This window comes from Chanodichthys erythropterus, chromosome 3, assembly GCF_024489055.1.
Source record: "Chanodichthys erythropterus isolate Z2021 chromosome 3, ASM2448905v1, whole genome shotgun sequence".
Lineage (NCBI taxonomy): Eukaryota > Metazoa > Chordata > Actinopteri > Cypriniformes > Xenocyprididae > Chanodichthys > Chanodichthys erythropterus.
This window is the reverse complement of record NC_090223.1, coordinates 51,643,998-51,660,839: the sequence shown is the minus strand read 5'-3', so window position 1 is coordinate 51,660,839 and position 16,842 is coordinate 51,643,998. Positions and strand designations below refer to the sequence as shown.

Here is a 16,842-nt window from a genome sequence, read left to right as displayed (position 1 = left end):
TTTCTACGTCAGTAAAGGCGGTAACAAAGGTAACTGACGTCATTGACAGGCGACTGCACTGCCCCGTGTCACTGTTTAGAATGGGAATTTTCTCATGATTTACAAGTAGTTGAAAACATTAGAGATATTGTTTGTAATCAGCTGGACAAAATATATAACACTAGGTTAGTGGTTTTTGGATATTTTACTGCAAAAATTTTACATATTGTACCTTTAAAGAATTAAACTTATTTTGGTGTGTTGACTAACATACTAAAGCACATGTAAAGTACATAACTATAATTAAAACTGTGTGTATATACTGAATAAAGTGTGTTAGTCATGAACAGCTCCATGACTTTTGGTTGAGGATCCAATTGCAGTAGTTTACTGAAAGGGTAATCCACAATCAAAGTTAAAAACGGGCAAAAGCTCATAAACACAGGGTGAACCATCCAAACCATAACAGGAACACAGGCAAGAAGAGAAAACCACGAGAGATAGGCAAACAGGGTAAATCCGAAAACAGGCAAACAGGTTCAAAACCAAAGAACAAGAAACCAAAGTTCTCAAAAATGCAGTATAACACTTACAAGACTGAGACTAGGCAGTGAGTTATGGGAAATGTAGTTCATGAGGGAATGACAATAGTCTGATGTGGAGTGCCCTCTGGTGGCTATCAAGGGGACTCCAGCTGGTGATCGTGACATAGCAGAAGACCACCACAGCTGAGTTGATGGGAGACCCAATTGGTGGAGCAGAGGGCCACCAAGGGGTAGCTGGTGACAGTGACAGAGACAGGATTTTTTCATAGGGGTGGCCAGGCAGGGGCCAGCAACCAGTCTGGGGTGGCCCAGAAATATTCATTATTTCAACATAAAAAATGATTCTGAACATAATGTAGCTATACTGGACTGTGCCAACAACACAACTGAATGCAGTTAGTTTGTAGCCTTCATAATTGTAATTGAGATAGTGAATTAGATCCTGGAATGCTGAGTGAATTTGACCTTTTCTTTTTTTTTAATCATTCCTCACTTGTAGGCATATTAATAAAGGGGCTCAAACTATAACTAAATTTCAACTTGTTCAGTCAATTCTGGTTCTCAAAACCCCCAATAGCTTGTTCTGCATTGTTGCATCTCAATGGATGAGACATGCAGATAACTGTAGTTCAAAGATTATTCAACCTTCATTGAATTTATGTATAATCAATGAACTTCAACAATTCTGAGTTTGTCTGTTTCAAAAACTAACCCAAAAAGTAAACACTAAATAAGTTTCTATATTGTCAAAATAAATATTTGCATTAGATCTATCATACCTAAATTAAACTCAGTAGGTCTACAAAGAAAAAAAAAAAATAAAATAATTTGAATTGAATTCCTATTTTGCTGATGCAGAAGTCAACAGCACATAAATGCTAGAATGTAAAATTAATTATGCATTTAAATGTGATATATTTTTGTTTGTACTTTATAAATTAACGCAAAATTAGCATCTTGTAGTACAAATGCACAGTTCTCACATTTATTTATGCATTAAAAAATTACATATCAGCTTGTGCCTTATATTGTGATCTCACATAGCAGAATATTTTAGCCCAGAGACATGTGGCGCATATATATATATATATATATATATATATAAAAATATATATATATATATATATATATATATATATATAAAAATATCAAAGAGGCCTACACACATGCATGCAGTTTTAATGCAGCTTTAATTGCCTTTTTGGTTATTTCATGACTTAATAGATGACAGAACTACGACATTGCATGCTCGTAGTTTCTTTTGCGCTTTATTTATAGTGAGTAATATACAGCGCGCCATATTTGCGCGTGATTGAAAAGTGCACGTCTTGCAACCCACCAGTTGAGAAAAATTTACGTAAGCTATATATAATGTTTGCCATTCACTGTTGTTCTGCTGAGGCTCATTCGGCACCTGTATCATTTCCGTGCACGTTTGACTTGCTCCTGGCGCTGAGGCGAAGTTAGAGTGCGTGTCTGAAAAGTCTCCTGTTTTTTTGTGGTCTTAAAGAGACGGCTCTGCGTTTAAATGAACAATTCTTGTCAACAAAAAAGCAGACAGAAGGGGAGGACTCAGGGGCTGGAGAGTAGTGTGTGGCCCACATACAAAATGGACATTGCCGCAACAAGAGGTGCAATCAACAGTGGGACCACCTCTGAGACACCTAGACTTGATACCACCACAGAGATGCCAGCACCGATGTCAGGGGTGTTCTCCAAACAGGAAGCCAGTCTTCAATGCCTAGGGATAGCCTTGGTAACTTCAGATGCAAAGTTCATGATGGGCAGAAACACGTGGCGTCCATGACAGCTGAGGGCTCTGGCATAGCAGCCATGACGGCTAGAGGCTCTGACGTGGCGTCCATCACAGCTGGAGGCTCTGAGATGGCATCCATGGTGGCTAAAGGTTCTGGCGTGACATACATAATGGCTGGAGGCTCTGGCATGGCTGACATGATATCTGGAGACTCTGGCGTGGCAGCCATTATGGCTTTAGGCTCTGGCATGGCGGCCATGTTATAAACATGCTCTGGTGTCGGGATCACAGGACTGGAAGGTGCTGAAAGCACAGGACTAGCGACCATTAGAACTGGACATGCTGGTGACCAACGGAGCTTGATACATGATCCAAACCATCACAGGGAAATCCACAAGAGATAGGAAAACAGGGTAAATCCATAAACAGGGTCAAAACCTAAGAACATGAAACCAAGGTAGCACTCAGAAATGCAGTATAACATTTACAAGTTTTCATAATGAATGACAGAATGAACCAGGTTTATATAGGCAGAGGTAAAGAGCTAATGAGACACAGATGAAGACAATCATGGATGATGAGACCAGGCAGTGAGTTATGGGAAATGTAGTTTGTGAGGGAATGACAATAGTCTGATATGGAGTGCCCTCTGTTGGCTATCAAGGGCACTCCAGCTGGTGATCGTGACAGTAGTAAAGTGCAACTTCATTATTACAGTATATTTTAGTTTACCATTCATGCTTAGTACATTTGACAGTACACTTTATTTTTTACACATATTTCAAGACAATAGAATTATGAAATTACATATGAAGATTTATTTCAGTCCTACTTAAATGGGTCAAAAAATCCCTCTCAAGTTTAGCTAATTGCTTTAAATATAAAATTAAACTATCATACATTTTCATTTAATTGCAATTAACATGCAATTATGTGTCTGAAAACATTACATTTAGTTCACACAAGTATAATCTTTTAAACTATATTATTTTTCCATAATTCCATAAAGTACATTTTTTGAAAGTATTTTGAAAGAGTCAAATTTCGATTCACAAATCAAGTTAAATCATTGATCAACCCATGAATGCAGAACCAAAATCAAATATGATGACATCAAAAACATCAAACTTCACTGGTGTTTGTGTCATGACATCATGATGCTTAGACTGTGACATGCAAGAATTAATGAGGTTTGATGTTATTTATGTGTCACCATATTTTGTTTGGCCTTAGTTTGTAAACAGCTGAGACATTCTTCAAAATGTCTTCTGTTGTGTCTCACAATAGATAGAAAGTCATACAGGTTTGGAATGACATGAGGGAGAGTAAAAGATGACAGAATTAAAACTGTATGGTGAAATATAAAACTAGACACTGATGAAATACTGCTGACATTTCAGTTTCATACTCATTCATAATTTCATTTCAGGAAACTATGAATCTGTGGTTTGAACCTACAGTATAAACTTATCATGCTTGATCTTTAACCCTCTACCAATTCTGGATTCATGTAAGTTTAATTTTTTTTTGTGTGATTGTAGTTTTAAGTCTCATTTCCTGTTATTGGTTTGTCCTCCAGAAACAGCTGAAGGAGACGCAGATGAAGATCCGTCAGAGAATCCAGCAGAGACAGAAAGATGTTCAGCAGCTGAGAGAGGCTGTGGAGTCTCATAAGGTGAGTCTGGAGAAGAAGAGAAGTTTGAGACGTCTCAGTTTGGACACTGTCAGTCCTGCTGAAGCCACTGTGTGATTGTGATGTGTGTCTTAACAGCGCTCTGCACAGACAGCAGTGGAGGACAGTGAGAAGATCTTTACTGAGCTCATCCGCTCCATTGAGAGAAGATGCTCTGAGGTCACACAGAGGATCAGAGATCAGGAAAAGGCTGCAGTGAGTCGAGCTGAAGGACGACTGGAGCGACTGGAGCAGGAGATCAATGATCTGAGGAGGAGAGACGCTGAGCTGGAGCAGCTTTCACACACACATGATCGCATCCATTTCCTGCAGGTAACAGAGATCTAGAAGAACAGAATCATAGTGGACTTGAGCAAGAGAAACATTTAATGAGAGCAGAATGAGCCACTGTCACAGAACCCTTGTTTCCCTGGACTTCAATTCCCATGTTCCTCCTGTTCTCCACACCTGCACTCACTTCCCTCGTCAGCTCCTCATCATCACAGATCACCTGCACCTGGACTCTATTGTTAGCACTCCTATATAATGCACTCACTCCCTGCACTCCTCGTCCGTTCTCTGTTTTGTTAAGGTGTCTGTCTGTTGTTCATTGCCATTGTTTGAAGTAAAGTCTCTATTATTGTGGAAATCCGTATCTGCCTCATCTCTCTACCAGCCACCCGTAACAGAAGAACGGACCTAAACCGACCGGATTTTCCACGAAAAAAAAAATGGAGACTTCCACCAGCTCCCTGGCTCCTGCTCCTCCAGCGCCTCTCACTCTTCTAACAGCCAGCGAACGCATTATCGGGCTCCTGCAGGTAGGACGTTCGCTGGAGAGGTATGTGGAGGAGTTCGTGGAGCTTGCTTTCTTGTCTGACTGGCCTGATGCTCAGTTGATCTCCTTGTTTTTGGATGGATTGGATGACGACACTATCCGTTTTGATGAACCTGTTTTTTGTTTCTCCTTAAGCGACACTATCAATTTAATTTTGTGGTTGAATGGCTCCAATTTCTTAGTAGAAGAGGTTCAGGATCAGTGTTGTCGTCCGGTCCATCCAGAAACACGGTTGGCCGGGCCAGTCAGTCAACCTCCGGCTTCCTCCGCATACCGCTCCAGCGAACTCCCTGCCTGCCCCAGGCTGGACCCATATTCCGCTACTGGGCCCAGTAAGCGGAGGAGGAGGAAGAAAGCGGCCCCAGTATCTCCAGAGCCCGCTCCAGTATCTCCAGAGCCCGCTCCAGTATCTCCAGAGCCCGCTCCAGTATCTCCAGAGCCCGCTCCAGTATCTCCAGAGCTCACTCCAGTATCTCCAGAGCCCGCTCCAGTGTCTCCAGAGCCCGCTCCAGTATCTCCAGAGCCCGCTCCAGTATCTCCAGAGCCCGCTCCAGTATCTCCAGAGCCCGCTCCAGTATCTCCAGAGCCCGCTCCAGTATCTCCAGAGCCCGCTCCAGTATCTCCAGAGCCCGCTCCAGTATCTCCAGAGCCAGCTCCAGTATCTCCAGAGCCAGCTCCAGTCCCCACAGAGCCAGCTCCAGTGCCTGTGGGGATTTTAATTGTATTTGAGGGGATGAAATGGCCCTCAACCCCAGTCTCCTCCGAGCCAAGTTCTCCAGTCTCCTCCGAGCCAAGTTCTCCAGTCTCCTCCGAGCCAAGTTCTCCAGTCTCCTCCGAGCCAAGTTCTCCAGTCTCCGCCGCCGAGCCAAGTTCTCCAGTCTCCGCCGCCGAGCAAAGTTCTCCAGTCTCCGCCGCCGAGCAAAGTTCTCCAGTCTCCGCCGCCGAGCAAAGTTCTCCAGTCTCCGCCGCCGAGCAAAGTTCTCCAGTCTCCGCCGCCGAGCAAAGTGCTCCAGCCGCCGCCGCCGAGCCAGCCGCTCCAGCCGCCGCCGCCGAGCCAGCCGCTCCAGCCGCCGCCGCCGAGCCAGCCGCTCCAGCCGCCGCCGCCGAGCCAGCCGCTCCAGCCGCCGCCGCCGAGCCAGCCGCTCCAGCCGCCGCCGCCGAGCCAGCCGCTCCAGCCGCCGCCGCTCCAGCCGCCGCCGCCGAGCCAGCCGCTCCAGCCGCCGCCGCCGAGCCAGCCGCTCCAGCCGCCGCCGCCGAACCTACTGCTCCTATGAACTGTGTTTTTGAACCCTCCAGCCCAAAGACTGTTTTCCCTCCTCCCTGCCTCCCTCTCCCGCCTCCTCCAAGTCATGTCTATACTGCACCTCCACCTCAAGCCCCCTCGCCCAGATCTCCACCTCGGACCTCTGGGCGATTACCTTCACCCCGGCTCCAACCTCCCTCTGCTCCACCGTTGCCCATCAGTCCTCCAGCTTCACCAGTCTCCATCCTGCCTCCACTCACACCTTGGTCATTCATCAGCCTGCCCTCCCCTCTGGACTTCACTCCTCCGTCTCCGCTCCGTCACTCCGTCCCTCGGATTCAGTTGGCCTCCTCACTCCCCCCGGTGTTCGTTTTGTTGGCTGTCCTTCTGCTTTCACTGCGGCCTTCTGGAGCCCCGGCTGCGCTTCGGTCGGCGGAGCCTTCGGTTCCGCCATCACCCGCCAGTCCTTCAGCGACGCCTGGGCTCAACGCCTCGAAGGCTTCGGCTCCTGACCCGCCATGGCTGCCCGCTGCACCTGACCCGCCATGGCTGCCCGCTGCACCTGACCCGCCATGTATGCCTGCTGCATGTCTGCCCGCTGCACCTGACCCGCCATGGCTGCCCGCTGCACCTGACCCGCCATGGCTGCCTTCAGCCCCTGACCCGCCATGGATGCCTTCAGCCCCTGACCCGCCATGGATGCCTTCAGCCCCTGACCCGCCATGGCTGCCTTCAGCCCCTGACCTGCCATGGCTTTTGAACCTGCCCTGGAGACCTCCACTCCAGTTTGCTCCTCCCCCTGCACCAGCTTGAGGTCTCCAGGGCGCCCGCCCCCCTCCCGGTTGTTACATCTACGGCGCGAGGACGCGCCTACCGGGAGGGGGGGGTAATGTCACAGAACCCTTGTTTCCCTGGACTTCAATTCCCATGTTCCTCCTGTTCTCCACACCTGCACTCACTTCCCTCGTCAGCTCCTCATCATCACAGATCACCTGCACCTGGACTCTATTGTTAGCACTCCTATATAATGCACTCACTCCCTGCACTCCTCGTCCGTTCTCTGTTTTGTTAAGGTGTCTGTCTGTTGTTCATTGCCATTGTTTGAAGTAAAGTCTCTATTATCGTGGAAATCCGTATCTGCCTCATCTCTCTACCAGCCACCCGTAACAGCCACTGACTGAGATGTTGTCAGGAATTCAGTCAGATTCAGTCCAGTGTTTGTTATCATATAATCATCAGTCAGACTCTCATCTGATCATCTTCTGTTTAAAGATGACACTTAAAAAGCACTGGAAATGTCATAGGATTTTTCTGGAATAAATATTTAGGTGGCAAACACAATTAACTATTTTTTCCTTCTGATTTCTTCTGTCATGATGAAATCAGTGAACTTGATGGTATCAATTTCCACCCAACTAGATTTTTCAACTAGATATTTTTAATGAAATATTTTATTTATTCTACATTATTTTCAGTAATTGTCAACAAAATTGGGTCAGGTGATCTTCAAACCAGATAAGATTCATAATTATTTGCATGTAACACATTGATGCATTTTTTTGTGAGGACTCCAAACAGGAAGTGAGGCTGTATATTAGCAATGCTTATTAAAACCAATCAAAACCTGACCTTGGGATCATGCCTTAAGGGTCCTTGTGAAATTTCGGTGCCACTAACCAGTCAAAAGTTACAAATAATGGTCAATCTACTCAGCATCTGAACTGCTTTTCCTCTGCAAATCTTCTCAACTCTACAATGTGGCTCCATTGATTTGCTTAACCTGTTACATGCAATTATGTTCTTAGCAGATGTTTTATCATCTGAACCATTTATTAGAAAGTTCACACATAGTCCCTTCCTTGTGAAAAAGAAGTGTGCTTAATTGTATTGAATGTGCATTTGTAGTCAGAGGTGGACAGTAACAAAGTACATTTACTTGAATACTATACTTAAGTATACTTTTTGAGAATTAATTTTGTTTTTTTTGTTTTTTTTTTTAAATTGTGACTTTAACTTCACTATATTTGAAAGACAAATATCGTACTTTTCACTCCAATACATTTCTATCAGTGTCCTCGAGTAGAAAGTCATTAGGTTAGCAGCTTCAGTGGATGATTTTTTTTTTCTTCTTTAAAGCATGATTGTTTTTTTTGTTTTTTTGCAGGTTTAAATCAGCCTATCAGTAATTAATCTTGTAGAGTCACGTGTTATTACACAAGTTATTAGGCTTGCTGGCGATGCATAGGTGCTGTGCAGACCAATCAGCGTATGACATCAAAGTACCACGAGAGTACACGCTTGACTTTTAAAAAGTGCAAAGACAATAGAAGAAATTATGAAATTACATTGAATGATACTTAAAGGTGCCATCAAACGTTTTTTTACAAGATGTAATATAAGTCTAAAGTGTCCCCTGAATGTGTCTGTGAAGTTTCAGCTCAAAATAACCCATAGATTTTTTTAACTGCCTATTTTGGGGCACCATTAACTATGCACCTATTCAGGCTGTGGCCCCTTTAATTCCTCACACTTCCCGTCCTCGGAGCCCGCGCTTGCCTTAAACAGCATAAACAAAATTCACACAGCTAATATAACCCTCAAAATGGATCTTTACAAAGTCTTCATGATGCATGCTGCATGCATACATCGGATGTGAGTATAGTATTTATTTGGATGTTTACATTTGATTCTGAATGAGTTTGATAGTGCTCCCTGGCTAAAGCTAACATTACACACTGTTGGAGAGATTTATAAAGAATGAAGTTGTGTTTATGAATTATACAGACTGCAAGTGTTTAAAAATGAAAATTGCAACGGCTCTTGTCTCTATGTGAATACAGTAAGAAATTATGGTAACTTTAACACATTTAACAGTACATTAGCAACATGCTAACGAAACATTTATAAAGACAATTTACAAATATCACTAAAAATATTATGATATCATGGATCATGTCAGTTATTAGTGCTCCATCTGCCATTTTTCGCTATTGTCCTTGCTTGCTTACCTAGTCTGGTGATTCAGCTGTGCACATCCAGACGTCCTGCCCTGGTGTAATGCCTTGAACATGAGCTGGCATATGCAAATATTGGGGTCATACATATTAATGATCCCGACTGTTACGTAACAGAGATTCGCCAGAGATTATGTTGAGATTCGCTTGTTCTTTGGAGGTCTTTTAAACAAATGAGATTTACATAAGAAGTAGGGGTGGGAATCGCAGGGTACCTCACGATACGATACGATCACGATACATGGCTCACGATAGCGATAATATCACGATTCAGCGATTCTGTGATAATCGATATATTGCTAGACAAAAATCCTATAATGATACATCACGATATCTGTCTATTTATGAAAACAAAATGCCAGTGAAAAGGTTATGTTTTCTCTCCTTATCCACAAAACGGATAAATCCACTATATGCAGATTTAATGGAGTTCACGTCACCGAAAGCAACAAATGAGGTGCATTTTACTGACCATCAGCTAATTTCAAAATCAAAGGAGATAGGGATAGGAGAGAGCGGCAACTGCACTGGTAAGGTCTCATTACTTTTAATGAAGGTAATTGTGTGTTATGCGTCTGCGACTTACTTTCACTTTCATATGCGGCAGTTTGCACGTCAGCTTGCTCAAGAGATACTCAGCTGTTCATCTGCGGCGATGCTTGATGCAGTAGCGTTGTCATATCTGACTCTCACACGTTTCAGTTTTAGTATTTTTTTAAGAAGTAAAATTTACACTTGTGGTTTCAACAACCAGATACATGCATAGACAGTTTTTACTGGAATGCGTCCCAGACCTCCTCCTGAAGTGGTCTGAGCGATCGGATTTAAATCCATCTAAAATGCGTTTCAGAGGGCATTTAGACCTGGCCTTTTCACGATTGGATAGCTATTCGATCAGAGAAAATACATAAAGTGACCAGGTGCTAACAGACCCTTTGACGTTCTTCACAGAGCACTTACACAGATAGCACGGGAGCGTTCAAAAGCAGGCGTCTATCAGCAGTTTCCATGCTTTCAAACGCTCTCGTATATCACTCGGTGAAGAACGTCAAAGATGTTAACGTTTGTCACATCAATGGTATATAAGTGCGTCAAGACTTTGAACTTAAACGTGGCTGAGGCATCTATTTTAGGCTACTCACACTTCTCTATGCCATCCTGTTAAAATCCTCTTTTTCTTAGACTAGTTAACTTATGTTCATGTTTCCCACATTCATGTGTTGAGTGCCGCCTTGAAGTAAAGACGCTTTGAGCAGAGATGTCTATTTATAGCGTTTTATTTTATTAATTAAAATATCGATATTTGGCGCAGCGATATGATTCTCGTATCGTACAGAGAAGGACGATGATATATCGCCATATTGATATTTTGTCCCACCCCTGATAAGAAGGAGGAAACAATGGTGTTTGAGACTCACTGTATGTCATTTCCATGTACTGAACTTGTTATTCAACTATGCCAAGATAAATTAAATTTTTGATTCGATGGCACCTTTAAATCGTACTCAAGAGGTTCAAAAAGCACTAAATATTAGCTAACTGCATTTATTCTACAGTATAAAACTGTCATAGATCAGCCAGGCTCCCTCACCAACCAATCACAGTGCACTCCCTCTCCTGAGTACTGATCACACTTACCTGCCACTCATCAGCACACTCATCATGCTGGCTTTATAAGCACACACCTCAACCCACTACAGTGTCCAGTCTCATTTGCTCATGATAGACTCGTTCCTTGTATCTCTAAATGATTTCTCCAAGCAAGATTATCCAGCATCTCCCAGTACTTACCTCCAGTGCTTCTCCAGCGTGTTCTCCTCGTCATCATCCTCCATCGTCTCTGTGTGTGCACTCACCATCCATTGAGTGTGTGTGTGTGTGCATGTGCATCCATCTTCCATCTGCTCATCCACAATCTCCTGGACCATTGCTCAGTTTACTCACCTGATATTCTGCTCCAACTCAGTTGCTGTCAATAAACTTCCTGTTAACCGCTATCTCTGTGTTCTGAGTATACTTCTGTAACAGAAGACCAGACATTGTGATAACAACATGAGTTCATCCAACCCTTTCCAGGAGATCAATGATTCCCTTCGTCAGATCCTCACCACCGCCCTGAAGATGCAGCCACATCTCTACCTCACAGACAAAGCTAAAATAGAGTTCATCTCCCTGCTGACCGGGTGAGCGATCCAATGGGCCAAAACCATCTGGGCCAAAGCTCAGTCCTTAAATAAGTTAATCGAACATTTCTGGGAGGTTTTCGGTAGACCAGCAGGAGATTCCTCAGCAGGTGAGCAACTCTATCATCTTCGTCAAGGTTCCATTTCTGTTAATGATTATGATCTCAAGATTAGTACTCTCTCAGCTGCCAGTGGATGGAATGAGTGCTCACTCCTCACCACCTATCTGGAGGGATTGGAACTTGAGAGTGCGGCTGCATCTTACTGCATACGATGATACCATCAGGCTAGAGCACTCCATCCAGCTGTCCATCAGATTCACCTCCCTTATGAACCAGGCAACAAACCCATGCAATTAGAAACCACAAGACTTTCATTCGCTGAGCGACAGAGGTGGCTGACCCAGGGCTTGTGTTTATAGTGTGCTACAGCGGGGATGTCATCTCTGCATACTCAATCCGTCCTCCTCGACCCATGGTGAGTGTTATTAAGCTTTCAGTTGTAAATATGTAACCATTCACCACTGTTGTAATGCTTACTATAGCTGGGAACTTCATTTCTGGTGCCCTCTGTTGCCAGCTCAACTTCACGACTACAGTCACCCAGACCATCCACCAGGTCCAATCGGTAACTGGCAACCCCCTCACCCGAAAGCATGTGTGCTGCAGTGTTGGTCCTCTCCAGCTACGTGTTGGTCAACTGCATGTTGAAACCCTCTATCCCCTGGTTCTGGAGGGTTCCACCACTGATTCCACACTGAGGCTAGTGCAGCACAATCCCATCCTCTCCTGGAAGTATGGGGAAATCCTGAAGTGGGGCAAGATGTGCTTTCCTGAAAGTGTTTCCCTCAGACGCCTCATCCTCCAGTTCACGTCAAATCTCTTCTAGTCTGTTCCACCTCCATCGAAAGCCTTCTAGAGAAACAGTTAGTTGACACTCCATATTGCTCCACCCCATTCAGTGATGTCTTCTGCCTGAAGAGAGCCTCAAAGCTGCCTTCACATTGGCCATGGGACTACGCCATTGATTTGCTTCCGGGTGAGTCAGTGCCCCATGGGAAAATCTACGCATTATCCATCCCTGAGCATGAAGGCCATGGAGGAGTACACTGAAGAGGCTCTACAACAAGGCTACATCCACCCTTCAACATCCCCTGCTGCTTCGAGTTTCTTCTTCGTGGCCAAAAAGGATGGACGCTTGAGGCCTTGTTTTGATTATCGAGCACTGAACAAAATTACTGTGAAGTTCAGATGTGTAAGGGGGGCGAGTGGAAGACAGCTTTTGTGACCCCTACTGGACACTATGAATACTGCATTATGCCATATGGCCTGGTCAATGCCCCTTCGTATTCCAGGATTTCATGAACAAGGTGCTCCAGGAGTTCCTCCACAAGTTCATCCTAGTCTACATTGCTGATCCTTGTCTACTCCATGCCTGAGAGAATACTGTCTGTTCCTCAAAGCCAATAAGTGCTCTTTCCATCAGTCCTCAGTGCAGTTCCTTGGGTACGACATCAGTAGCATTGGCATCCAGATGAACAAGGGGAAGGTCGAAGCCATCAAGAACTGTCCAGTTCCCACAACCATCAAAGAACTCCAAAGTTTCCTTTGTTTCTCAAACTTCTACAGGAGATTCATTCATAATTTCAGCTCCATGGCCTATCCACTCATTATTCTCCTGAATAACAAGCCTAAGTCTCTGTCCTGGTCACCATCTGCAACCGAACCTTTCAACAAACTCAAAGAGGCATTCACCAGCGCACTGCTCCTCATCCATCCAGACCCCGAGAAACCATTCATCGTCGAGGTAGATGCATCCACCACCAGGGTAGGAGCAGTGTTGTCTCAGCAGCAGGGGTTTTGCAATATGTCACCAGAGCACAAAGCACTCCCCTCATTCACTCTGCTCACTCATCTCTGGGCACTGGCCACCCAGGGGCCAATGGTATCCTCTCGTTGCTAAGAGATCGCTTCTGGTGGCCCAGCATGGCCAGGGATGTGAGAAGGTTCGTACAGGGATGTCAAGACTACACCGTCTCAAAGAGCCCTCGCCACTTCTGTTGGCTATTGACCATTTCTCCAAATCCTGTCATCTTCTCCCCCTCAAAGGACTTCCCACGACCATGGAAACAGCAGAGCTCATGTTTAACCACATCTTCCAATACAGAATTCCTGAAGACATTGTATCTGACCATAGACCCTAGATCATCTCAAAAGTTAGGAAAGGGTGTGACTGTCAGTTTGACCGCCAGTCTCTCCTCTCGATACCATTCCCAGTAGAACAGGCAGATGGAGAGAAAGATCCAAGAGATTGTCTGCTTCCTTTGAACCTTCTGCCATGGCCACCAGAACTCTTGGAACCAGTTCCTGGGCTGGGCTCATTGAACTCCGTTCATCAGCCTACCACTGGACTCACTCCTTTCCAGTACGTACTCGGTTACCAGCCCCCTCTCTTCCCATGATCCGGAGAGCTGTGTGATGTTCCATCTGTTGACTACTGGTTCCGAGAGAGTGAGAGGGTCTGGGACACAGCTCACCACCAGCTTCAGCGGGCTTTGCGCCGACGCAGGATGATAGTCGACCAGGGACATCAGGATCCGCTTGCCCTACAAGAAGCTTAGTCCCAGATACATTGACCCCTTCACCATCACCAAGCACATCAATCCAGTCAGTTACCAACTCCCTCCTCACTACAGAATTCATCCCACATTCCATGTGTCTTTTCTGAAACCTCACCCTTCTCCAGTTTCCGTCTCCACAGAGCCTGGTCCTGCAGTGGAACCCCCACTGTGTGTGTGCGCATGCATCCATCTTCTATTTGCTCATCCACAATCTCCTGGACCTGTAAGACAAAGACTGATATCATCATCTACATCCTCTCTGCTAAAGTGTCATTGCTCAGTTTACTCACCTGATATTCTGCTCCAACTCAGTTGCTGTCAATAAACTTCCTGTTAACAGCTATCGCTGTGTTCTGAGTATACTTCCGTAACAAATACATTAATTTCATTACAATAATGATTATAATTATAATTTGAAAAATAATTAAGTGCCTGAAATCTTTACATTCAATCTACTTGTAACGAGGCGGGAGACTCGATGGGATCCATGTGCAGCTTTATTAAACAGTAATCGTAGTCGTACAGGCAGGGGTCAGAGAACAGCATTAACAGTATCACAGGCAAGACGAAATCAGACTCAATACCAGGCAGAGGATCAGGACAGGCAGCAAGCAAGACGAGGTTATCCAGTAAACAGGCAATAGAATCACAAGGCAGGCGGCGGTCAGAACACAGAGGTAGTAAACAGTCCAGGGTCATACACAAGAATCAAATATAGGGTAGAAAACGCTCAGAAATGTCAGACTAGGCAGAACAAGACTTCGCGAATGTGTGTGTGTGTGTGTGTCTTAAATAGTCCCAGATGATATGGATCAGGTGCATGTGTAATCAGTCCAGGTGGGGGATTATGGGAGCTGTAGTCCAGTGAATGTTAATACTCCGGTGAGGGTGCCCTCAGGTGGCGATCGGAGGAAGTCACAGAGACCGTATTCGTGACAGAGCCCCCTCCCTGCGAGCGGCTCCTGAAGCGAGGAGGCGGGCGGCGCCGGGGTCGACCACGAGGGCGAGGGGCCGGACGCGCCGGATGGGTCCTATGGAATTCGGTTATCAGGTTAGGGTCTAGGATGTCATTGGCATTGACCCAGGACCGTTCCTCCGGGCCAAACCCCTCCCAGTCAACGAGGTATTGTAGGCGACCGCCCCGGCGTCGGGAATCCAAGAGCTCGTGAACGTGATAAGCCTCCTCGCCTTCCACAATGAGGGGAGGAGGTCTCCGGTCACCGGTCTCGTCTAGACCCTCCCCTCCAATCAGACCACCTGCGGGCTTAAGCAGAGACACATGGAAAGTGGGTGAGATACGGTATTCTGGAGGCAAAGCCAAACGATAAGACACTGGGGTGATCTGACGAGTGATCTTGAATGGACCCACGTACCTGGGGCTGAGTTTTTTACTGGGAAGCCGAAGGCGTAGATCCCGAGTGGATAGCCAGACCAGCTGTCCTGGATGGTAGTCAGGATGAGGGCGCCTGGAGCGGTCGGCTTGTTCCTTTTGACGCCGAACGGCTCGTTGAAGCTGTACATGGGCCCTGTTCCACACCTCTTCACTTCTCTGAAGCCATTGATTTACTGCCGGGAGGTCTGAGGGTTCACCAGACCAGGGGAACAGAGGCGGTTGGTATCCCAGGATGCACTTAAAAGGGGTAAGACCAGTGGCTGGTTTCATGAGAGAATTTTGAGCATATTCAGCCCAGAACAGGTACCGACTCCAATCAGCCTGGTTCTGGTGACAATAGGAGCGTAGAAACCGGATAACTTCTTGATTGGCCCTCTCTGCTTGTCCGTTGGCCTGAGGATGGTACCCGGAGGTTAGGCTGATGTTCACATTTAATTTCTGGAAGAATGCTGTCCACAGACGTGATGTAAACTGGGACCCTCTGTCGGAAACAATATCCTCAGGCAAGCCGTAGAAACGGAAGACGAAATTACATAAATGTTCCGCCGTCTCAAAGGCTGTGGGCAATTTGGGCAATGGTATGAATCGACACCCCTTGGAGAAGCGATCTATCACAGTTAGTATGGTGGTTTGACCCTGGGAACATCTGTTATAAAATCTATAGCGATGTGTGACCAGGGGCGCTGCGGAATGGGTAGAGGGTGTAATAGTCCTGCTGGTAGCTGACGGGGTGACTTTGTAGCCTGACAGACGGAGCAACTATGCACATATGTAATGACATCGGACTGTAAAGAAGGCCACCAGAAACGATTACTGGCCAATTGGATGGTGGCAGTGATTCCGGGGTGTCCTGCGCTGGGTAATGCATGCACCCACTGAATGACCCTTTGACGAAGAGGGAGAGGTACGTAGGTGCGATCGGCTGGGCAGTCGGCTGGCGGTGGATCTGTCCGTTGGGCCTCGGTAACTTCGGTCATTATGTCCCACTGGACTGGGGCAAGAATTATCGAGGACGGGAGAATGGGCTCGTTGGACAATGGTGCAGGACTGAACTCGAATTGGCGAGAGAGAGCATCGGCTTTGATGTTCTTTGACCCTGGCCGGTAGGTGACTGTGAACTGGAAACGTGTAAAGAACAGTGCCCATCTGGCCTGTCGGTGATTGAGGCGTCTGGCAGAGCGTAAGTATTCCAGGTTGCGATGATCTGTGAGAACAGTGAAAGGATGTTTGCTCCCCTCCAGCCAGTGTCACCATTGCTCCAGAGCTGCCTTCATGGCCAAGAGTTCTCGGTCACCGACATTATAGTTCTGTTCCGTGGGTGTGAGTTTGCGGGAATAGAAAGCGCAGGGGTAGAGCTTGGCAGGATTGCCCTGACGTTGGGAGAGAATGGCCCCGATACCAGTACTTGAAGCATCGACCTCCACGATGAATTCGTGTTCTGGATCTGGATGATGCAGAATGGGAGCTGACGTGAATAAGTCTTTGAGTTTGTGGAAAGCGTCTGAGGCGGCAGCGGACCAAACCAATTTGTTGTTTCCCTTCTTGAGCATGGAAGTAAGTGGAGCAGCGATCAGACTGAAGTTTCGAATGAATCGTCTG

General features: G+C 46.0%; 1 protein-coding gene across 3 annotated transcripts in view; it reads left to right on the top strand.

Moving 5' to 3' along the window:
• The window catches only part of LOC137017940 (tripartite motif-containing protein 16-like), a 32,587-nt gene that overhangs the window by 1,614 nt on the left and 14,131 nt on the right, over positions 1-16,842 (top strand). For 2 of the 3 annotated variants that reach the window (XM_067382738.1, XM_067382736.1), the window contains exons 2-3: positions 3,860-3,955; positions 4,052-4,285. In XM_067382738.1, the coding sequence (XP_067238839.1) occupies positions 3,860-3,955; positions 4,052-4,285 (330 nt within the window). The remainder of the gene's footprint in view (positions 1-3,859; positions 3,956-4,051; positions 4,286-16,842) is intronic. The other variant, XM_067382737.1, reaches the window with a different exon arrangement.